Consider the following 25,285-nt stretch of genomic DNA (forward strand, 5'->3'; position numbering starts at 1 on the left):
AAGCAACACAAGAGTTAACACTGATGTTGGTTTCCACTGCTGGTGATCGCTCATGGCAAGTAAAGGAATTAATCAATTAATGCTAAAGCTGGCTACTATATGTAGAAATAGCAAAAACGTACATATAGCACCTTTAAATTCTGGGTTTTTTTTTATCACTAAAAATGTGCCAAGATTCCTCCCAGACAAAAAAATATTAAGTGCAAATGTCAATTAGTAATGGAACTACTCATGAAACATTTTTAGGCTGCTTTCTTAGGCAGGGGGACATGTGTTTTGTTTTAGATTTTTCTGTTAATAAAAATATATTAACATAATGAGTAGCTATATGCTTAAAGCTGAATCTTCTCTCAACTTCCTATTAGGATTGTTGACTTTAACCATTGATCTACAGTATGTTGTCTTTATTAGTATCTTTCTGTAAAGCATGACATGGACGTGAGCTTTAAACAGTAAATGCATATTCTCTCTGCAGTGTGATTGATGGCACCAGTAATTACATAAAATCAATCACAAACACTCTTGGCTGCAGTTGCCCTTGAGAGCAGATGCACCTGTCTGAACGCATGCAAACATGCTGAAGAATGCATTGCCACCACAACATTCGGAGCAATATTTGGATTGCTTTTAAAGATCAGCTCTTAAACAGGTTTTCAAATTCAGAAAATGGCTTCAAGGTCTCTGTAGATACAAAGAAAAATCCAAATGAAACAACAGTTAAAGGACAAAGCATACAAGGTGACAAGTCAACACTTTGCAGTGACAGCACAATACTGCTTAGCACCAAAACAATAATAAAAGAAATCACTCACAAGGTCCTCCACAATGCCTGATTTAAGACAGATATATATGTACACAGTATATGTAGAAAAACGGAGTGGTATGTGAGGGAGATGGATAGGCAGGGAGCAGGACACCCCAACTCACACACACGCATACACACACATAACAGAGACAAAGGCACAGAAAAAAGGGACTCCTTTGCTTATACAACAGCAGAACTTGCATAATAAGGAGATAGAACGGGTTCGAGGAGAAGAGCAGAGCTAAGGAGGAGGAGGGGTAACAAAAGAAATATGGGACAAAACAAGAGAGGAAAACAGAGGAGGGTAAATATTTGGAGAGGCAGTTGGATGAGCTGAGGTAAATATACATACCAGGGAGACACTGCCAAACCTTATGGCAATGCAATCCCACTTCAGCTCACATGACAACCAAAGAGGTTTGCTAGACTTATATATTGGCATCTACATGTTTGTGTTTTCCATCTGAAGCCCTCTTTATGTTCTTGAAAATGTGAGGAAAAAACAGGATATCTTGTTAGAAAAAGTTGGGAATTAATTTACATTATTTGTGAACAAAATCTTAATATCCACTCTAGTTTTCATGAGTGTGTGATGCTGTTGGCTCTGATCACATCACAGTACAATGAGTACTCTTATTTCCACCTTTCTAAGGCACAAACCCTCTTCTGCCTCTGCTCTTTCATTTTCTCATCATCTCCACATCAAGCTTTCATCAGTAGCAGCTGGTGCAGTTCTCAAAAGCCCTTCACTGGTAATTATCTAGCAAGAGAAGAGCGCTTTCCCAATCTGCATTTCCCCAGTAGGCCTGGAGATTCAAACCAGTGATGCCCCCTCCTCCATTTCACATGTGCCCCGTTCTGACCCTAAAGCTGCTGTCCCATGTTAGAAGAGCTATGAAGAAAGGAAAGATGAGGGAGGAGAGAGAAACAATAGGATGGACTGCGTGAGGAGAGACTGTCTCCTGAGGGCCATCGCTTGTGATGCTGACACACACACTACGTGACATCACCACTAACACATGCACATGCACAGTAGAGTCTGACTTATCAACACACTCTCACCCTGACCTGATTACACAATAGATATGCACATGTGTGTGTACAGTACGCATAAATATATGTAAATATTTACATATAAATTATGTAGATACATTTGTATCTGATGATTTTTACAGCTGTGTAACAGACAACCAATAGAATACCAATGCTAATATTATGCAAATAAAATCCCCCATGTGCTGCCTCTGAGTTACTACTGTGTTGTGTGAAAGCAAAGCAAAACAGACATGTAGATATTTGAAAATGGCATGGAATATCACTTATCAGAACTGCTTTAATAACATATAGTAAAACTACTCCTCAGTGCCACGTAACATACTCACACAGACACACACACACACACACACACACACACAATATGTGGTTAGAGTGGAGCTCGTAATATGCACTTCTAATTGATAGGGTTCGTCTGTTTCTGGCACTGAGGGCAGATTGTTACCGCAGTGCTTCAGGGTAGGTTGTTACCGCAGCGACAAGCACACTACTACGAAACCCTTGACCTGTACACTGACTCGATTATACCTGAGAGACACGCAGAGGGGGCAGGAGGGAGACAGAGAGAAATGAAGGGAGGAATCTTTTTTTAAAAAAGGGGAAGAAAATCAGTTAGAGGAAAGGAGAGATGACAGAGAAAAAAGGGAAAAGTGGCCTCGCAGTTAAGGACCTACAGTCATAGTAACTGTAATAACTAAATAATATAAATGGGAAAGAGCAACCTGAAAAAGGAAGCAAAGTTTAAAAAAAGAAGGTGATGGGAGAAAGAGCAGGGAAAAGGTGCTACGAGTGGAATTCAACACTGAAAAGAAAAAAAAACTGAAAATCAGGGTGAGAGATGAGGTGGAAAAAACAACCCAGAGTTGAGATTATCTTGCAGTACAGATAAATTGGGTCTTCTTCAGATGTATCTTTAAAGCCTAATTATATTTGTTCTTAAATTGGTAATACTCAACTACAGTGAAACTCATAAAGAGTTTAGACAATCACAGGAAAGTCCAGTACTTCTCTGTGACAAACACATTATCAGCCGAGTATCAGCGTGGTACAACCTACCTATATAGTGTTTGGATCTGTCCCCACACATACACAAACACACATGGCTTTGGAATTCATATTGTCTCTCGCTGCTTCTCTCTGTGTCTATGCTTAACCTTTGCTGTTCCCTCTGTTCTTCCTCTCTCCTTATTTCCTCTCCATTATCCCTCTCCCCTCTGCTACAGTTTCAGAACCCATACGCATACTCACCTCCGTTCCGCTTCGGGACGGTTCCAAACGGATCCACAGAGAGGAACATCAGGAAGAACTACCCTGCCATGCACCAGTACATGGTGAAGTATCATCAAACTGGTGTGCAGGACGCACTTGTCAGCCTCAAAACAGGGTAAGGAAACACTGTGTGTACAATTTTGTGAGAGAGCGCGCTCCTTTACTGATCCTTGATCGAATACTTACTTGTATTCATTGGTCAACCTCAAAAAACTCTTTTGTGTGTGTATACCTGGACATAAATGTGTGTGTAATTGCATGTCAGTGGGTGTGTTGCCACATGTGTGAGTGTGTCTGTGTGTGACAGCTCCTCTGAGACTGGGGATGAATGGGCTTCCTCATTGGGAACAGCAGGAGCTATTTTTAGTACTGGTCTCTATAATGGGACTGGTGGTGGTGGTGGTTGTGTGTGTATGTGTGTATAGAGTGGGAAGGAGAGGGGGTTATCTCAAAGCTAACCAAGGACAGATTGAAAGAGTGGAACCATTTGAGAGGGTTGGATGGATAGAAAAAGTGGAGGTAAAGACATTGAAAAGAAAAGGAAGGAGGAGAGGCAGAGGAGTGACTCTCATCATACTGTCACATGGGAAAAAGAGGAAAAGGGGTGGGGTAGGAGACCAAGGGCAAAGTGTCTGATTGGAGGAAATGATGGAAGGGTGGAGGGCAGGACGAAGGGGCCAAGAGACTAGAGAAGAAGAGAGTGGTAATGGAATGAAAAAGGGAGGGCAGGGGAAAAGAGAAGATGGGAGAAATTGAGGGTAACGGCAGAAAAGGGGAAGACAGAGAGGGGAAGGGGATGGGAAAAGAAGGGTAGTGGCATTAAGGAATGGAGAGATGGAAAGTGAGAAGAAAAAAAGGTAAAGTTAAAGGACAAAAGGTTGATGAGATGATATGACAAGAAGTTATTTCTGATTGGTTAATGGCGATGGGGGGGGATCCAATCAGTGTTCACAGCTCAAAGGACAGGCTGCCCCACAGGGAAGGAGGAGAATAGAAAAAGAAAATAGACCTAACAAATATGAGGATATAATTCATGATCTATTATTTTTGTCTTGTTATGTCTTTCAGCTCATTCTCTCTCATGCATAAGTCATAAATAAATTGGATGTAAATATGTAAAGACAGCTTAAACCACTACACCACCTATAATATTCTCCAACGCACTCGCCTTTGCTGTTGCATTAACATACAGCACACGTGTACAGATGCATACCCATACAAATACCTCAGTAAACTAATACTACATACACACAAGCAATATGCCTAGAAATAAAAACACATGCTTGTGTATATCTGCGTGCACAGAGCTAGCTGCAGGTGTGTGCAGTCAGTAATACACTCATTGGTAATTCTATTCTGTGGTATTAGCAGATGAGCAACAGTGCAGCGTTCAGCTGTTTGAGGCTCGATGGCTGGATTAGCTCTCATCACACATAATGCTGACAGGCTTTACACACAAAATCTGTTACAGCCACAAGAACCAAAACTATGCACAGGGGAGCTGAATTGATTTCATTACATTTCAGAACCCAAATATCTCACAATAGCTGCAAAGGTAAGATTTTTTTTAAAATACGTAAATGGATGAGAAAACAGTTCAGTGACATTAAACTGTTGCATTTTTATCTGCTGCAAATATATTGCGCAATGCCGACACGCTGTTGTGACCAAATGCAGTAGGGACCCCAATACAAAGAGCTCTGGCAAAAAAGTTGATCATGAAGATTTATTACTATTGTGGTAACTTTCCAGAGCTGTAAAATCCTGCCTCAACCCAAAGACTCTTGGCATCTTATGAGCCATCAGCCATGAACTGTTTCCATTTCATTTTCTCTCTGGTAAACTATAGCCACACCAATGCAACCCCTTTTTTATGATGTAATGCTGTTGTCAGTCTGAAGACAGCCTTGCATGTTTTAACTGAGCCTGAATTCTAGGTATGACTCTTTTTGTGGGGGGTGTTTGGGGTTTGAAGTTGTGATTTTAGAATAATTCTATGCATTAAATGCCATGGTAAAACTTTTATCTCCCCCAAAAGGTTCTGTATGGGCAAATTTTTATTTGTATTTGTGAAATGAGTCATTTTGGATTAGGATTTATTGTGATGTTCTTTAAAATGTTCTGTTTGGGGTCCAGATGCTATTTGTGCAATAGCTACACTGAAAGGTTATGCACTATACTGAAGAGTTGCCCTGTAGTGGTGTAAAATATGATTCAGAGTCACAGTAAATGGCCATTCTGCTGTGTTAAAGATGACATTCAAAGGTATAGAATGAAAGTGGTGAGAAAATCTGTGTTGCTACTTTTTTATTCACCCAAATAAAGGTGTGACAGATCGGTGATGGCTGAATCCCTCTCCAAGCCATTAGAGCTACAGTATGTCTGGCTAGCGTCTAAAAACATGCACACACAAATCCATGTTCACAGACACGCACCGGTACATAGTCGCATCTGCACAATCACGCACATACTGGAGCATACACACACACGCCTGGTTCCCCACATGTTTGGGGACACAGCCTGCGTGTGGATGGAGCCAGTGCTGGGTTAAGCTAATTACACAGCTAAACTATCGGCTGTGAGCCTCCGTTAGAGGGCTGGATCTGACATTCAGTAAATGCCAGCCAGTCACTGCACTATTAGGAGGGCTCCCTGTGTGTATATGTCTGTGTGTGTGAGTGTGTTTGTGTGTGTGAGAGCATGCCAGCTCTGTGAGAGTGAGAGAGCAGCAGTTAGTGACGGCATCAGTTACATTGAAAATGTCAGTCTGAGTCTGGGATCTTTTACATTCCACTTCGCAACCTGCTTATTTGTGTGTGTGTGTGTGGACAGAGGCAGAAAGAGAGAGAGACGGTGTAAATGTTTGTGTCTGTCTAAAGTTTGTTTAGGTCGTCCATATGCCTCCAAGGTCCTATCATCAGTGAAGCGTGCTGTATTGAACCGCAGCCACTCCCCACTGTGTCCTCTGTGTGTTTGGTTACGCTTGGATTGCAGTCCTATTGGAGATGATTTAACACTTTAGAATTGATCCGCAAACAACACTTTCTGAAAAATAAGCCCCTCTTCTACTTTCTGTCTTCTCCTGTTCTCTTCTCACTCACTCTGTTTCAAAAATTTGAAAGCCCCTGATGCTTTGTCTTCATCCCCTCGCTCTGTCTGTTTTTCTCTATCTCTTTCCTCTGTTCTTTTTTTCCTCCTTTGCAGTAAACTGGATGCCTTCATCTATGATGCTGCAGTGCTGAACTACATGGCCGGCAGAGATGAAGGATGTAAGCTGGTGACCATTGGCAGCGGGTAACTATAGCTTTAATTCCTAAAAGTACACTTTCAGTGTGGATTGTCTGCACGCCATAATGTGATCCTGACATTCTTTGGTCCAAAGCATTATGTAAATTGTGTAAAGGGTTTATTTTATGTTTGTTTAGCATTACACTGCACAGATGCATAAATTAAAGCCACATGGATTATGAAATAGTTTTGGGAACAGGCTTATTTGCTTGTTTGCTGATAGTTCTGGTCAGGAAGTTAGCGGTACTAAAGAGAAACAGTGACACACATAACCCCCTGTTTGCTGTTCTGACATACGTTTTGTGCAGTATAAACAAATTAAATACAGCATGTTGATGAGTGAGTTTTAGAGATGCTGGTAGGTGGATTTTGTTGACTTTGGACAAAGACAGGCCAGTTGTTTCCCTGTTTACAGTTTTTTTTTTTTTTGCTAAAACTAAGCTAAGCAGCTACTCATATTTAGCCTCCTCACATCTAACTCTCAGCAAGAGAACAAGCAAACGTGTCTCCCAACAACGGTAACGTGACCATTGGTCCATAATACAATTTGATTTCAGGTTACATTGTTGTTTGGTTTCCAACCAAGAACAACAGCTGATTATGCGATGTCACTATTAGTTACATTACATTCCCACATTTTCACTCCTGAAAAACATTTGGAAATTTTCATTAACATGTGTTAATTTGGTTGAAATTGCAATTATATTTTGAGATAGATTAAGCTGCCACAGTCACTCAACAGTAAAAGTGGATAAATATGAGACTCTTGGAATTTAGATTTATTGTGATTTAGTGATTATAGCTATATGAGGTCATTTAAGGCCAGGGGCATAGACTGCTTGTCTTTGGGCTCATCCAAGAATTAAAGGTGCTATATGTAGGTTTTTGCTATCACTGTGTAGCCAACATTAGCATTAACAGCTGTTTACTTACCAGTCTAGAAAAGACGTTGCAAGCTCAGCATCAAATTTCATTCCCTCACTCACCAAGAGCTGTCTCCAGCAGTGGAAAGCAACATTTTGCTTCTAGTATTGCCTCTATCACTTCTTACTGAAGTTAGCATGCTAACCAGCTACCTCTAGCCCAGCTGGCCCAGCTTGTAACTTTCTAATAGTGACTCACTATAGTGTCCAGACTGCCCTGAAGAAATAATGCTGCTCAGAGGGTGTATTCTAACCTTTTTCATTGTAAATGTAGCAATGGCTGAAACTCTTTGCAAGCAGTCATCCCCACCACCCACTTCCGGCAAGACACCATGTTGAGCTGCAAATAGTCACTTTAATGTTAACTACATTAGTGATTTTGACTGAATATCTTGTGTAAATATGTGTGTGTGTGTGTGTGTGTGTGTGTGTCTGTGTCTGTGTCTGTGTGTTTGGACATGCTTGTGTTCAGATACATCTTTGCTACCACTGGTTACGGCATTGCTCTGCAGAAAGGCTCCTACTGGAAACGACAGGTGGATCTGGCTATCCTGGCCATTATTGGAGATGGTGAGAAACACACTCGCACAATGTTCTCACATACAAATTCAAAGTGCACAACGCTATCCACGAAAGCAAAAGGTTACATTATTTCTTGCCAGCATTGTAATTCAAGTTCACGTACTCACACTCTCATACACACATGCACATCTCTACTGCCTTGTCTGCTGACAGCACAAAGGGAAAGCAGTGAAGTATAAATAGTTCTTTGATGTTATTCTGGACACAAAAGGCTGCTCTAAACAGAGGGCAAAGTGTGTAAGTTATTCTAATATATTCCTCTCTGCAGCACCAGATCTGTGTGTTTGTATGTGTGTGTGTGTGTAGGCATTACTCTATCTGAATCACCACATTCCTTTATTACAGTAGCTTCAGAAGTTCTTACATAAACAATTTCCCCCTGCAAAACAGAGAGAAAGCGAGACAGCTCGAGCTTTTAGTGACAGATTCATTTACATTTTACATCGAAAGCATTTTGCTGATGCAAGTGTTCACAGCCACTCACATTAAGTGCACTGAAGTTGATTAAATGAACATTGGTGTCACAATAATCCTCTCCAACCGAATCTTATCAGGGCTACAGAGCATGCAGGCCACACTCCATCATATTTCACGGCTGGATAATTTTTGACAAAAATCAGACTCAATGTTTTTGTTTTGCTTTGTCTTCCTCTCCCGATCATTAATCCCATCCAGTTTTTATTTACTTGTAGATTTTTAAGCAGAGTCATGCAATGCAAATATGCACTGCAGATGTTTAAAAGCTGTATTATCTTTGCACCATGCTAATAACTCAAGTGTTGTACTTGACATACCCCCCCCCCCAAAAAAAAAATATATGATAAAAAATCATAAAGGGAAAAATGAGTGTTGAGAAGAGAACACAGGATGAGAGAAAAAGAGAGACAGCAGGGGAGAGTGAGATAAAAGAACTGTAAAGAGAGTGTGGTGACAGAGGTAGAGAGAGAGGAAACAGATTGAGGGAGAAAGTGATGAAAGAGACAGAAAAACACAGGGATGATGTGAGTGTGTGATGGCCAGAGCGAGGTCAGAGAGAGGACAAGGCAGGAGGCACAGGACGAGAGGAATACCATGAAAGAGAGCACGTCAGGTGGAGAGAGAGAGAGAAAGAGAGAGGGATGGGAAGTGAGAGGAGGGCAGGTCCTTGATAGATGACAGTGACTCCATGTCTTGGCAGATGCCGCTTGATCAGATAGACACAATGTGGGTGGAGAGCATATGGCTTTTTCTGTGGACAGAGAGGAGAAAGGGAGAAGATGTGTTCGGGGAAGAGTGGAGGAAGGTGAAGAACAAAGAGACGAACATACAGAGACAAAACAGGTTGTCTAGAAACACTTGGGCTGGCACACACATTGCTGAACCAGCTGCAGGTCACATTTTGTCTTTGAGGGTTAAAAATACTTGACAAAATATACAAATAATGAGAATACTTTACTATTATATCCTATAGTCTTACTAGTGCATGTTGGGTAATAGCATGTAAATCTTTTAGCACTTGTTAATGCTGCTTTCACACAATGAAATGTATTCATCTTGGAGCAGCAGCAATAGTCCAAATTCATACGTTTTGACAGTGTGGGAAGATTGTAATTTTTCATACCTACATATCATCCAGACAGGGTCAGGAACTGAGGAGGAGTTATTTCAAAGTGCAGATAAGCGTTCAGAAGAAACTTACATTAAATGAATGTTCTGAACTGGAATGGATTTCGTGTTTGTGGTTCATAATGGACAAGATGGAAGATTCAAAAAGTTTTGTTACTGCACGCACATTTTTTTTTCCAGTCTTAGGTGCCTCAACTAGAACATTTTTAAAAGCCCCGAAAGTGTGGATGAAACTTGTAGGGACTTGTGTTCCTGCGTTCCAGCTGACTGGATACCAGACTATTGCTTGAGCCGCTAGGCTGCTGTAAAGAGAACAAAATTTGAATTTCAGCAATACCCCCCCACCCCCCGGGTCAGAGCAACAGTGCAAACAGAAGTGGCTCCCCACAGCTTTTTCCTTGAATGCGCTCGATTTAAAGAAAAAAAAAAGAGACAAAGTGACCTGTTAATACCTAAAAATCTCATTCATCTTAATTTTCCTCTGCAGTCTGTTGCAAACATGTCATAATGTAATATTAAGCAAAGATACAGCATGGCTACATCTATTATTGTCTTTGCAAATCTAACAGGAGACAAATCCTCCTCAATTTTCCTAAAGGGTTAATGATGTCTCAGTGAGTCTGCACCCCCAAGACATCTAGCTGAACACCACCATGATATTTGTCTTTCCCCACTAGCAGCCTTAGTTATCCAGCCCTGAATGACACAGATTGGATTAGCCACGCGCCAAATGTCACAGAGGAAGCCAGAGAGGGAGGGGGAACAGAGGGAAGGGAGCACAGAGTGAGGAATGAGAGGAGATAAGGTCTTTGTTGCTTTCTACCTTTCTTTCATTAACACTAAAGAAACAATCTCTTTGCCCTATCAGGCAGCACAGAGAGGACTGGAAGCCCAGTTGCTTGGTGATATCCAAAGAAATTTATTTTAAACCACAGCCCACGCAAAACCAGTTAATTAAAAAAAATATTAGCATTCAAACTATATAAGCTGACATATTTTAAGTTCACTCATTATATAGCTTTGAATCTCATTATGAAAAATGTCGAGGCATTATTCTTTTATGAGTGGACAAACCACTGAATTACAAATTAGAATACCATATGAGACTTGCTATATTTTTATAGTAATACCATCTTTCTTTACAGTTAAAAGTAAACATTTACCATCAACTTATTTGAAATTCAAGAAGATAAGATTTTACAGGATGTTTTTATGTACATGCATTGTGACTTGAGTAGCAATTCTATCTGTACATTTCTGTCTCATATAATACATTATCATAAACTTGTATGTTCTGCCTAAGCTTAAAAATTGGTTTCAAACTAATCGGTAAAAGATTTGAGTCTCTCTCTGTTCTTTTGCTTCTCAGGTGAAATGGAGGAACTGGAGGCTCAGTGGCTGACAGGAATTTGCCACAATGAGAAGAATGAGGTGATGTCCAGTCAGCTGGATGTGGACAACATGGCTGGGGTTTTTTACATGCTGGCCACAGCCATGGGGCTCTCCCTCATCACCTTTGTCTCTGAGCATCTCTTCTACTGGAGGCTCAGATACTGTTTTACCGGGGTCTGCTCTGGCAAGCCTGGTCTTCTTTTCTCCATCAGTCGGGTAAGGACTGGTTTGTGTGTGGGTGGTGTATCTTTATGTGTGCAGACATGTTCTACATAGAATTAAATTTTTAATGAAAACAAGACACACTTTGGAACACTGGTCTTGAATTTGGCCCAATAGTCAGCTCACAGAAACAGGCCATTGACTGTGTACACATGTGAACATGTGACTATGTGAATATCTGTACCTGGAGTGGTCTGACTGGGTTAACAGTGGTCGTGCTCAAGAGTATGAGGTGCAACGAAGCACTGCAACTACACTGGGGGCTAATGCCGCATTATTGGGGTCAGACAGGCCTGTCTTAGTTCTATTTTCTCTCAGCAGAATAAGGGAGAAGAGCAAGCATGCACATACACACATGCAGAGAAAGAGAGCTACTGCTGAACTAAGAAACTGAGTGAAACAAGGGATAAGGAGGGAGGGCTGCACTGAGAAGGATAAGAGGGAACGATGGGGATAGAAGCGGGAGGGGAGGATCACGAGGCAGCCCTGAATATCGACTAAAAATAGATCTTAATTGCAGCATGTTTTTTGGGTAAAATCACGGCAACCCACGCTAAATCAATCTATTCTCTCTCATTCAGCTAAAAGGTCAGCTTTCTCCCTCGTTGTGTGTGAGAAGCGAAGACATGGACGTGCATCCCTAAAAGCACTGCAGTGTCTCTGCACTATTTTTGAGGCAAAGTGTGACTGTTTGCAAAGTTAACAGAGAGAGGGGTAGTGAAGAGGGAAAAAACTTTTAGAAGATAAAGTGAGGTTCTTGAGAGAGATGTTATTTCAAAGCCATTCTCAAGAGTGATTTAGGGCAAAACACATCCTTAATGGCCTATCTTATGTTGATAAGGCCCACAAAATGTGAGCTAAGCCCAAAAGCACTTTGAATTTGTTTAAGTGATAAATGCTTTTTAAGGATGTATTTGTGAACAGGGAAATGGCCACAGTGAGGAAAGCGTTTGCAGTTGTTTTTGTGAAACTTAAACCATAGATGTGGCATTACTTTCAGACTTAAAGAGTAGTTAGCCCATATAAAAAACCTGTACTTTATATACAGTCAAAGAGATGGTAAATTCTGCTGTATACTGCTGTATACAAAGAATATGTCAACCCTGTGCTGCCTCTAAGGTAGGCTTGGGGCATACTGTTGATTTAGGTTACTGTAAGAAACCAGTACATTTTTGCAAAATACAACTTTTCAGATGTAAAACATAGTTGTACTGTAAAATTGATGGAGCTGTAGACTTGTTTCATTGCATTGTATTGCATCACAGTTTTCCTGTGTCCGTTTAGAAAACGTATACCAGTTGTTGTTTGAGTTATGATGGACAGGGGTTTGTGCTGGAGACTTTTTTGCCTGGTGTGATTCTTTTCTTTAACAATATTCAGTGTGTGGTTTGTTGTTGTGGTGTCTATGTTTAATTCTATATCCTTTCTACTGAAGTACTTCCTAAATTATTATGTTGTTTTTACTACAACATCCTCTTAAATCAACCATATAAGCTTGTTTAGAGAAAGCTTAATATCTTAAACAAAACAAACTTCCACCTTTATTGTGGGGTGCATTTTGATTCTCTTTGTGCTGAACAAGTATGTTTTAGAGAACATGAAAGAAGTACTGTTTCAAGTTTGTGTTTATGGTGAGTTTGCATTGGTTCAATGTACTGTTTGCTGAGTCACTACCGATTTAACATTTTACATTAATAAATTTCAACAAGACAAATATGTTTGGCAGAGGAGATAAGTAATCATTATTTTGTTTGTCTCTCTCCATTTCTCTCTCAAACCATCGTCATATTTGATTTTCTCCCTCTCATCCCATTTTATTTCTTTCCCTTTCACATCCCCCTCTTCCCTCACTTTCTCCCTTCTTACCCTTTTTTGTGTTTCATTTGTCTATCCCTCTTCCTCTCAAACCATTCCACGTGTTCATCCATATGTCTCCATGCAGGGTATCTGGAGTTGTATCCATGGAGTCCACATTGACATGAAGAAAAAGACAGATCTGGACTTTAGCCCTCAGGACAAAATGCTTAAGCTCATTAAGTCAGCCAAACAGATGACCAACATGTCTAACCTGGGTGGCTCCCGCATGAACTCGCCCAAACGCGAGTTTATGCACTCAGCTGGCCCAATGATCATGGACATGATGGCAGAGAAGGGCAACTTCATCTATGCTGATAACCGAAGCTATGCTCCCAAAGATATGATCTATGGGGACACTGGTGACCTGCAGTCTTATCTTGCTAACCGCCACAAAGACCACCTTAACAACTACATCTTCCAGGGGGGCCAGCATCCTCTGACTCTAAATGATGCCAATCCTAACACAGTTGAGGTGGCAGTGAGTGCTGATGCAGTCCAGACCAATGCCAAGCCACCTCGGACCTTGTGGAAGAAGTCAGTGGACACGCTGCGTTCGGTGCCACCTGGGCCCCCTCCGATGCCTGACATGCTGATGCCAGATCCACGAATGTCGATGAAGACACAGCGCTACCTCCCTGAGGACACAGCCCACTCTGACATCTCTGACTGCTCCAGCAGGGCAGCCTCCTACAAGGACCCAGAAAACAACAAGCACCTGAAGCCCAAGGACAACTTAAAAAAAAGATCGGTGACGTCAAAATACCCAAGGGACTGCAGTGAGGTGGAGCTGTCCTACTTAAAGACTAAGCAGGTCAGCGGCGGAACCAACCAAACCGGGAGAGGAGGAGGAGGAGCAGGAGGAGAGAAAATCTACACTATTGACTCAGACCGAGAGCTGAGCCTGCATTCAGACCCTATTCACTACCGTGAGAGTCGTGGCCTTGCTGCCGATGATTTGGATTACCCCGAGATCTACTCCGACCACAGTGACAACTATAGGAAGTGTGAGCAGCCCATCATTCATCTGAACTCCTCTCCTTTGCATCACACAGACTCAGATCTTCTACCAGATCCAACTTATTCTAAACACTACAACTTGAAAGAGAAAAACCTTTCCCTGTCCCCACATGAATCCATTGATCGCTACAAACAGACACACTGCCGTTCCTGCTTGTCCAAAGTGACCGCTAGCTACCCACCAGCGGGGTCATACACACCTACTGGATCTGCCTCTGCTTCTGTCACACGCTCACCCTATAATCGGTGTGAAGCATGCCTCCACATGGCCAACCTGTATGACATTAGTGAGGACCAGCTCCTCACAGACCCCTTGGTCAGTCCTACCATGCACCACCAACAGCAGCAGCAACCAGACGAAATGTTTGGTCTGTATTGGCCACAGACGGATGGGCCACATGTCCAAAAGAGAAACCGCTTGAGGCTGAGTCGTCAGCACTCCTTTGACAACATCATGCTAGAAAAGCCCAAGGATGTAGACCTGGGCCGACCGGCGCGTAGTGTTAGCCTCAAGGAGAAGGATCGCTTCCTGGACTCCACTTCTGACTCGCACTATGCGAACCTCTTCGGCATGCGTCCCTACTCCGGCAGACTGTTTGGCACCGGGTCTAAATCAATGCTGTTTAACCACAACCTGGAGGAGAGCAAGAGGAGCAAGTCCCTGTACCCGGCCCATGGCTCGGAAAACCCTTTCCTCAGCCACTCGCTGAGGGATGACACCAGCAGCAGACTGGTCCATGGGCGCAGCTCCTCTGATATTTACAAACAGCTGGCGGTGGCATCGCCTGCATCGGTTCTTGGAGCGCCCCCCATTAAAACACGTAACGATGCGAACAATCTCCGCTCTTCCGTTAAATCCACCACTTCATACTGCTCACGGGACGGGAGGATAGCTAATGACATGTACAATAAAGAGCATGTGATGCCTTACTCAGCCAATAAGACTAGTGCATACCCAGCCCCACGTGGCGTCCTAAACTCAGCCCAGTTCAGCAATAGACGGGTGTATAAAAAAATCCCCAGTCTGGAGTCAGATGTTTAGTTGATATAAGAAATAATGTGTTCTCTCCTCCTTACTCCTCTCTGGGTTTGTATTATAATTTATCAACTATGTTATCCACTAAGGGATGCCATAGCCACACTACATTTTTCTTCTTCTCTTCAACATTGTAACCCAAAAGAACTTCTACCCACTTGGGTATGACGGTACTGCTACTACTCTCTTTGCAGATGATATCACCATTTATGTCCATTCTCTGCCATGTACCAGTGAGTTGGCTGCATGGTCGGCATTCTGCCATAAGGTACCCAGGTGTAAAGGGAAGGGGAATAATTAACCCCGTAAGTTTTGGAAAAGGGTAGGAAATTGCATAGTCCCATTAGTGGGACAGAGAAGGCCTAAGTTACGGTACGTTGTACGGTAGTTACGGTCCTATGAGAATTGTTAGGAAAGATACTGTTGATTTTTGAATAAGTGAGAAAGTGGTAAGGAGAATGGGAGAAATCATAAGAGAGGAGAATTAGAGGGAGAGAAAGTGAGAGAACCTCTCTTTCAACCCCTCCGTCTTCTTCCCTTTTTCCTTTCCACCTCCACTGTCAAGCTTGGGGCTCACTAGTTGAGGAGAAGAGGCCTGACAGGGAGACCAGATGGGCACGTTTGATGTCATGGCCAGACATGGAGATGTCCCAGGAGTGCAGGGGCATCACAGTGAGCTAGTCCAACGGTCTGCTGCTTGTTACTCTGACAAATATGGCCACTGAGACACCTGGCAGTGTAAGAGGAGAGAGAGGGAGAAAGGAGATGAGTGGCTAAATGACACAGAGTGGGGCATCCAGTCGTTTTTGGCAGTTAGGTATCTTATGCTTGGACAGACTTTGGTTTTATGTGTTAAGCCCATGCTAAGGGACACAGTAGTAATGAGAAACTGAGAGTGATGTAGGTGCTATCAATGAATAATGTTTACAGACTGACAGATTAAAAAAAGACAGACTGACAAGATGACTGATAGAAAAGACAGATAAGCAGGGAAACCTGAGGCAACTGATGGGCATTTCATTCGTGGCGCTGCACATAGAAAAATAATTGCAAAGTATTGCTTTTTTATTCTATTAAACTATAAGATTTATTAGGGATTCTGACATCCGGATCCCCCTATGTAGGATTTTAGTGTTTGCTTATTTGGTAGCACAATAGCCATTAGTTTAAAAACCTCTCTCCCATATTTGCTTTTGAAAAAGCATAGCTTTTTGAAAAATACCATCAAGTGTAGTAGATTATTTTGCATGTGTTGATTTTTTTCTGTGTCGGAGAAGAGAAAATACACACATATACACTCTCAGACACATACTTTATATGTTCTTTGAAAAGGGACTGTGTCTTGCCAGATATGGTGGATGGATACTTGTACAATCGAAACCTTGATCCTTGACCTTTGTGCTTAGTAAATCAGTGTCATGCTGTGGCTCCTGCTGTAAAAGAGCAAGAGAATGGTGGAAGGGAAGAGAGCAAAGAGGAGACAACAAGGGAGAAAAGGATGAAATGACAACTGTGTCCACCACCACCTTGTCTGAATTGGGGAGGGGGTGGGCACTGATGTGTTTTTGTCTTTTGACCTCCCTGCCACTGAGAAACAGGGTATTAACTATTTTAAAAAATCCACTGACGATTCCTCCTCCTTCCCTTCCCTTCCTCGTTCAACATGACACATCACTAGAGTGTTGGATAATTATTTAGAGAACCACTTCACTTTATTTCTTTGGGTTTTTGTAAAATTGAACTTTGGTTGGTTGGTTGGTTGGTTGGTAGCTATACAGTATAACCACTACAGTCTAACTGGGAATTGTGTTAGAAATTGATCATCAGTTACTGTTGCACAATCAACCAGGCTCTTGAGGATATGAAGACTACTTGAGATGGATCCCTTGTTTACCTTCATAGCATATTTTGGGTGGGATGTGGGATGGGGTGGGTGGGACAAGACGGAGAGGGATGGAGCCGAGGAGGTTCCACTTGTTATGTGCTCATCAATCATGTATCCATCTACGTGTGGAGTAAGTTGTGTGTGTGCATGGCAGAACTTGGGTAAGCTTGAAGACTTTACCAGAACATTTGGTTCCTAATCTGATTGTTTATGGATTTGTTTGTTTGATTGTTTGTTTGTTCTTTTTGATAACACATGGCAGAAAAGACTTGCACATGCACATACTTCCTTGTACACACGTGCCCACAAAAACACTTTTTTTTTGTAGCATTATACTGTACAAACTGTACAGCCAAAAGACAAACTCATGTAACCATATTAACTGACTGATTTGCTTGATTGATTGGATTCACAAAGCCAAATTGTATCAAATAAAATACCTCAGGATGATTCTGTGCGTTTTGGGGGGAGCTTCAACAGTAGCAACAGAACATGATGCGGCGCAGATCTTTTGTAGAAAAAAAAAAAAGAAAAAAGAAAAAAAAAAGAGAAACAACAACACAATTTATAGCGGCCGCAAAGCAGGATCAAACTTTTCTCCTTTTGATGTTTACCAGTCCAAGGTCTTCCAGTTCGGCTCTCTGCCCGAGCTCATGCAACCCAAGAAAAGAGAGAAGAGGAAGAGAAGGAGGGAAAGGAGGGATGGCGGTAGGGGGCTTAGGTGGTTTTGCTCAGTGAAGGGGTGTGTTGTGTGCAGCTCCACTCCTTGCCAAACTGAGCACCCTTAACAGAATGGAGGATGTTACTTAAACGTCCAAAACCTGAAAAGCTACACTTATATGGAATACTCAAACAAGAATCTCTCTCTTTCCTCTCCATGGCAGTTGACTGCATTAGCCACTGTGTTTCAATTGAAGCTCCGTCTTTAACAACCAAGGTCATATCGCCCTTTTGTACTCTTGGAATACTGCAGTGAACCTCTCCTTGCTTCCCAATCAGCTTACCCAATGTTGACTGACGAGCAACATTTGTCCTTTTTTGCATCTTATCTGCATATTTATTATTAATATCATATTTATCTCCACATGCTGCTTGCGTGAGCTGACAAGTGAACAATATGCACATGTAAAAAATATCAAAACAGCACCCTTGCGTTTTATGAACTCATGACAATTTGTTCTATTCGTTCTACTTTTACAGAACTGTCATGTAAACTGATGCTGTTTTATGTTCAAACACACACACACACAGACATACAGACATACAGAAAAACACACACACACCCAGACACACCCTTGTGATGACAACCCTGCTCTTTTTAATGGCAAAAATGTATTTTAATTACATTTAATGATAAATAATGAGGTGATGGCATGCAACCCCAGATGTAACAATTTTAATGTTTTATGTTCCTTTTTTTTTTTTTTTTTGTTCTTTTTGTTATGATGTTATGATCACTAATGCGTTGTAACCAGGTGTGAGTATATACATATTTGAGAGAAAAAAATTATCTGTGTTTAACACGATGAAGATGCTGCTGCTGTTTTGGGGGAGAAGGCGAGGACTTGACCCTAGTACGACTTCCTCATTGGCAGACAGGCCATTATCAGGCCACATTCTGCCCAATGGGGTTGCGGGTCAGGGGTCAGGGCTTGGCTTGGTATGGCGGGACATCCTTGCTCTTCCTCCAATGGCAGGTGAGAATTACTGTATCACCAGCTCTGCTTCTCTCTTCCCTCTCCTTCATGTGTAGTCAGGACTTCAACTGTAAAGAAGATAAAAGAAAAAAAGCAACCCTCTACTTTGAGTCTGCTATCCCTCCAAAGATACAAGACCTCTTTCTTTATGGTTTGCTGTAAGAATAGAGCTTTTTTTTAAACTAATACTTCCTCAAAGACTTTTAAGGAACTATTTTGAATATATTTAGAAATGACACCTGTATACATCGCTTGTAAATTCATACTGGAATACATCATCATGGAGAATTATAAATGATAAAGAGTAAAAACAATATTTTTTGTGTGAATTTCACAGGAGCTCTTCTGTACAGTGGCACTGTTTCTCTATCTCTCTCTCTCTTTCTATCTCTCTCTGTCTCTCTCTCTCTCTCTCTCTCTCTGTAGAGCGACTAGAATAAAACTTCACCATTCACAAGATTTGCTGTCCTGTCAGAATTCACAATATACACCTGTAATTGCTTCTGTCAGTTGATGCTGGCGGGTTATTTTACAGGGAATGAGGAAAAAAATGCTTTACCATTGATTGCATTTATTTTTCCACCTGAAGGTATTGGTTTTTATCAGTTCTCTGAAGGAACAGAATCAGCACACATTCAGGAGGAAATCTTCAGGTTTTAATCATGAAGGTCATAGACTCTGAGGAAGGCCTACTGCCTAAACATCCTTAAATCCTGCCATTTTATGTAGATTATAGAGCGCAGCTGTGTCTTATTACCTATGGAAAATCTGTTCTAAGTCTATTCTTATATGCAGTTTAGTAATCAAATTTTTGCAAAGTGGGTAGCTCCAATTCAACTTCTCTGATAAGACAGGTAAGATATGCATTTTAACAATTATTGAAAAGCTGTAGGAGCCAGAACATATATGGTTAAAATCTTATTTAAATATATAATTATATAATTTACAGTTTTTATCCATTAACTACAGATTAATATACATTCAAACACTGGCAACTGCTGAATGTTGATGCTTTTTACATTTACTTGTTTCTACAATGATTGATTGAACAATGATTTGGTGATATTGGTAATACTGAGCTGTTTGTAGGCACAAAATGTGTCCTTTGTAGATACTTTTTCTATCAGTAGTGTGGCAATCTATTAGCCACAGGTTAAAAATGTGTGTGCTTGGTTATTACATTCATATACTTCTGTCACTCTTACCACTCAGAAGTACTAATTACTAATAATTTCTTTATAAGATTTAAACCAAAACAAAGCCCTCTGTAATTCTCAGTTATTGTATATCTGATTTTGGAACATACAACTTGGTCATTTGTTTCTGTGATAGTTTTCACTGAGGTAAATGGCCGTAGGTAAATGTGATGGGGTTTCTATGTAGGTAGCTTGCTGGCTGTGTTGAATCACTCTACTAAATCTACTCATAAACACATACTGCATTTTTATCCCACACACTATGTGGTGTTGAACACGTGCTCTGTTATGACCAATAGTGATGCCATTTACTCTCTGTGAAAAGGTGAAAAAGTTGCACTCTCCAGTGTTTGTGTTGTGTATGTCACCATTCCACAAGTGATGGTACAGGTGTTAGTGATGCCAGAGAGCCTTTGTGTCGTGACTGCTTGCTGACCTTGCGCACTGGTGCTTTGTGTGTGTGTGTGTGTGTGTGTGTGTGTGTGGTGTGTGTGTGTGTGTGTGGTGTGTGTGTGTGTGTGTGCGCGCGGCGCGCGCCTGTCTGTCCAATGGAGCATCAAGAGGCCATTTGGGCTACAAGTACATTTACCACCTGCCACATTCCTTCTCTCCTATCCTTGTGAGTTACACCTCTATCATTCCTTCTATGTGTCCATTATATTCCATGTGTTTCCCTCCTTCTATGCACCAATTTACTCTCTAACAAATACCTTCTCCTCCTGCCTATTACTTTCTCCTTCAACTTTCTCTGAAATAAGAAAAAAAACACTAGATTAGGTGGTTTGACCACTGCACTTTCATTCACTCCCTATGGGTTTTCCACTCATAATCTATTAAGTTTTACCTGAAGATCATTTTTGATATATAGCTAAATCTGTGAAATCAGTAAGTATACCAGTTTGCATACTGAGACTGTGCTCTTCTACTATAGCTGGTATTTTGTGAAGCAGTGTAGATTTCAAACCTCTTTAACTGGTGGATGACCTTACATGTACAATGATTTCAACACTCTGAACACTGTTGTTGCTGTTTCATGGTTCTTCCTTTAACTGTTGTAAAGCTGATGGACACTTAAGAACAAATCATACACATAAATATGTACACAATGTAGACAGCATCTTGAACACTAACTGATAGAAATATAGATGTATTTGCTCATACAGTCCTACACCTGTGACATATTTTATCTTTAGCAGCCTAGTTAAGAAAGCTATTATGTGACACAAATGAAGAGGATGGGGGAACTTGTTAACTTTATTATAGATGTTAAAATTCCTCCTGAAGCAGCTCAGATTTTATGAAATAAGCAAAGCACTCATCAACACGTGTTCAATAAAATGAGAAAATTTAAATCTTTATATTTCAAATTGGATTGTGGTGTCACCTACTGGAATCAAACCGGCACAGGACACAGAAATGTTATCATTGGCTCCCGCTATATTGTGTATAGAAGTTTTACAGGTGACCATAAACTAGTGCAAAATAAATTAATAAAAAAACATTTTAAAAACCCAACAAAACCCAAGGTAAGGTAATAATGATGCAAAAATAGAATCAATACAAAAGAGTGCAAAAATAACCAAAGTCCCCATATTCACAATTAGCAAATTCACATTCACAAGACTTGTATAAAATGTTGCAAAGAGTGTGCTAAAACTGTAAAACTAAAATGAATACTTCAAATAGACTCAAAATAGACAAGATGTCTATTGTTTGTCCAACGTTGTTCCAAAAATATTTTGCACTCACAGTGCCAGATCAAATCAAAATCAAATGGGAAAAAATGCTTCTCTCTTTTACAGTAATAATGAATGTTTGCATTGGACTTGAGTGTTAAGAGTTTTTTCAGTGTAAATGTACTGATTTTTGGGCGGGACTTCCGCAAGATGTAAGATTGTTTTTTTTTAAGTTGAGATATCACAATTGTGCTCAAGTGAACTCCGAAGAAAAGAGCTTCCAGCCAGCAATCCTAGGAAATGACTAAACAATATCTCCTTTTAGCTGCTCACTTTGGGTTTAAAACACAGCATTATTGAGAGATATTTATTACGAGTAAACCCACAAAGACTCACGCATGTCAGCAGAAAAGATACCTGGCCACCTGTACACACATGCAACACCACAGTATGTGTTTCTTAGCCTGAGAGGGAATTTGTCCGTGGCAGGTTTCAGAATGACTGATGGGCTGCGTTGCATTATCTGATTGGTGAAGCACCAGAATGGCCATTTCAGAGGTGCTCCCTTCATCTCATCTAACCACATTTACCCATCCTCTTCTCCTTGAGCCTTTTGGCCTTCATCTTGGCCTTGGCCATTTTCACTAAGGTCCACATCAAATACGCTATGAGTGTGGACGCCTCAGTAGATCTGATTTTCTGTAAGGTGGTTGTAAGGTGCGTCTACGTGTGAGAGGCAGCCTGAGAGAAAGCTAGAGGCACGGAGGAGGGGCAATAATTGAAATGGGGGTGTCATTCATCAGATCACACAGAGTCAACAACAGTGTGGTCCAAACAGAGCGGTGCAGAGGAATCTGTGTGTGTGCGTGGGTGAGAGAGAGCATGTTTGTGTGCGGTTGTGTCAGCCAGCTCGACAAAAAGACTCTGGCAGATCATTCTTCTTCTGCAGAGGGGCAGATGAAAGAAAGAGAAGGGAGAGAAAAGAGCACTCGTTTATTTTGTCATTTTCCATTCTCCCCTTTGGTCCTCAGAAAATCACCTCCCATTTGATTCTGGGAGACAAACAATTGGCATGGTCAGCTCCCCCCTGGCCCTCCCTGCTTGTGTGTGTGTGTATGTGTGTGTCCATCTAGTGTGTGTCTGAGTCCACAAGTGCTTGCCCATAGATTTTTCTATCAAAAGCTGTTCTGCACCACATAGATCCACTTGGTGAGAATCTTTAAAACTATCCTACCTCTTCATACACACACACTCACACACCCCGGCCAACTAAACTCATAATTATTCTCAACTACTTTAAAGGAGCCCAGGGACGAAGAAATGGGTCTGATTATCAGGAGGAAAAAGGGATCAAAGTACTATGGTTTAGCTCACCATACCTTCCTATCAATGGTCTGCTCACACAAAAGACCCTCGCCTTAAGAGGAGCCTTTGAAGGGTGAATGCCGTCACACTTCTTTTAAAATGGGCTATTACCGGTTAGTTAAGCATACATGCTCTGGTGAAAGGATGGATTCATCACATGCTTTTATGTAGATCAAGTAAGTCACTGGTCACTGTCATCATTGGTCCCGTCCATTTTGGCCTCGAAACAAAGTTAATATGATGCTTCAGCAATTGCAGTTGGTCAAATCAAGCTCAGCAGGGAAACACTGGTGGGGGAAACAAAGAAAGGGAATTTTGCACCAAAATTAGCAGAACTTTGGAAGAAACCTGCTTGATATCACAAATTAAGGCTACTTAAGCAAACCCCAGTTTGCCCGTGGTTTACATGTTTGCATGTTCTCTCTGTGCCTGCATGGGTTCTCTTCAGGTACTCTGGCTGTTGGGTTAGGTATGTTAGGTTAACTGGTGTCTCTAAACTGCCATAAGTGTGAATGGCTGTTTGTCTATAAATGTCAGCCCTTTGATAGACTGGCGATCTGTCCAGGGTGTACCCTGCTGTTCGTCCAGTGTCAGCAGGGATTGGGTCCAGCCCCATCTGACCCTTCAAGATAAGTGGTAGATAATGGATGAGGGCTGTGTATTTTGTCCCATCGCCATGATTACAGCCAATGTGCATTAGGATAACCTTAAAAATGTGAACTTTTAACTTAAATACAAAACAATAAACCTGAGACCACCAGACTGCTAGATTATTGCTAGACAACATGTTTTACTCAGTTGTCATTATAGCTGGAGCTTGTGAGTAGTTTTTGAGCATTTGCTATTGCAGTTTTGCACGTTACCATTACCTGCAAAAAATGTTATGCAGTAATGAGGTGCACTGCATTCACGAAAAACAAAATGTAATGTAATGTCATAATTTGTGATTTACTTGAAAAAATATCGTGTATAATGCAAAACACAAACCAACATAATTAATTGAATCCCATAATTGTGAGAAAATTATACTGACAATTAATAAGTGAGCAAACAAACTTGTCTGTTTGTCTGTGGGGCTAAGCTGGTAAACTTAAGCAACCTAAAATAGATCAGAGTGTTCTATGTGAACTGAGCAATCACAGTGGTTTAATGTTGTCACACTCATGATGATGCTATCCAGATTAGTCAGTGACATCAATGGTTCCCAAAGCCTCAAACCAAGAAGGAAATAAAGGCAAATTAATTCAGGTACTGTAATTGTAGTCCTGTTTTCTCAGCCAGCAGTGACTAACTGTGGTTTTAATGAGAAAATCGAGCAAAAAAAAAAAAAATCCCAAACCAGTATACCAGTAGGTATAACTACTGATGTAATATATGAGCTAAGCCCCTGCTGTTCTTAAAGTGCCATTTAAATCTTCATTTGCTATTTAGTCTTTGTGCAGCAAGGTGAAAATGCTTTTTAGAGGCCATCTCCTCCTGATAATCTGATCTTAACTGTTGCTTTTTTTCTGAGGCAATTTAAGTAAACTATAAAACAGAAATACTTTGACACTATATACTGTACATTTAAGTACTGTTCATATAATATTACACGTGTCACACACATTTTTTCGGCAGGAACCGCTCTTTTGTGAGACACTAGTTGCTTTATGTAAGCATTTTCTCCTACCCCTACTGTGCCAATAGTTTCTTTAGCTTAAAGCCACACACACTTGTTAACCATGAACAACTTATGATGGCCAACAGGGCACAGTAGTCACATTCACACATACTGCATAAATGTAATTGAAAAGAGGATTTTAAAAGCTCTTCTACTAAAGTGTCAGAGGCATTTCTTGACTGGTGATTTTAATTTCACAGGAATTTAATGAGCCTGTAGAGGTCTTTGCCCCCAGCCCCTGTTAATATTGACCCAGGATCACAGCCACTGCTGCAGGTTTTTATTGCCACACTGATAGCAGTTTGTGTTACCACCACAGTTAATTCCAGGTCAACTGTCTGAGTGAATTTATTTTAAGGCTGTGAACTTCTTGTGATGGGATTGTGAAGCATTTAGAAAAATCCCACGTATCACATCAGTATACTACAGCTAAATTTAAGAGTGACTATTTCTCAACAACTGTGGGAGTTGAGACCCATAAAAGAGTAATCATCTGACTTTGAAATACTTTCCTGGCACTGTGTGTGTCTTGGGTTGCCCTCAAGTGGCAAACATTGTCTGCCCATTGTTTTGCTATAAAGACAATAATGGATTCTGATATATGACTTGGTAAAGAGTGATGTTGACAGTGGTTGAAAGACAGACAGGAGCTGAAGATGGAGAGAGGGACGGATGAGTGGATGCAGAGATAAAATGTTTTGCATTGTTTAGGTTAATGGATTTGTGATGCCACTTGCTGAGGATTGATGGTAGCTTG

The 25,285-nt window shown here is 41.1% G+C and overlaps 1 protein-coding gene across 1 annotated transcript in view; it reads left to right on the forward strand.

Moving 5' to 3' along the window:
* Window positions 1-19,090, forward strand: part of grin2aa (glutamate receptor, ionotropic, N-methyl D-aspartate 2A, a) — a 136,589-nt gene extending 117,499 nt beyond the window's left edge. Inside the window, 5 exon segments of the mRNA XM_018672845.2 lie at window positions 3,082-3,242; window positions 6,332-6,421; window positions 7,811-7,908; window positions 10,895-11,133; window positions 13,082-19,090. Coding sequence (XP_018528361.1) covers window positions 3,082-3,242; window positions 6,332-6,421; window positions 7,811-7,908; window positions 10,895-11,133; window positions 13,082-15,055 — 2,562 coding nt within the window. The 3' untranslated portion in view covers window positions 15,056-19,090.
* The last annotated feature ends 6,195 nt before the right edge of the window (window positions 19,091-25,285 follow it).

Source organism: Lates calcarifer, linkage group LG11 (assembly GCF_001640805.2).
Source record: "Lates calcarifer isolate ASB-BC8 linkage group LG11, TLL_Latcal_v3, whole genome shotgun sequence".
In the NCBI taxonomy this organism is placed as follows: domain Eukaryota; kingdom Metazoa; phylum Chordata; class Actinopteri; family Centropomidae; genus Lates; species Lates calcarifer.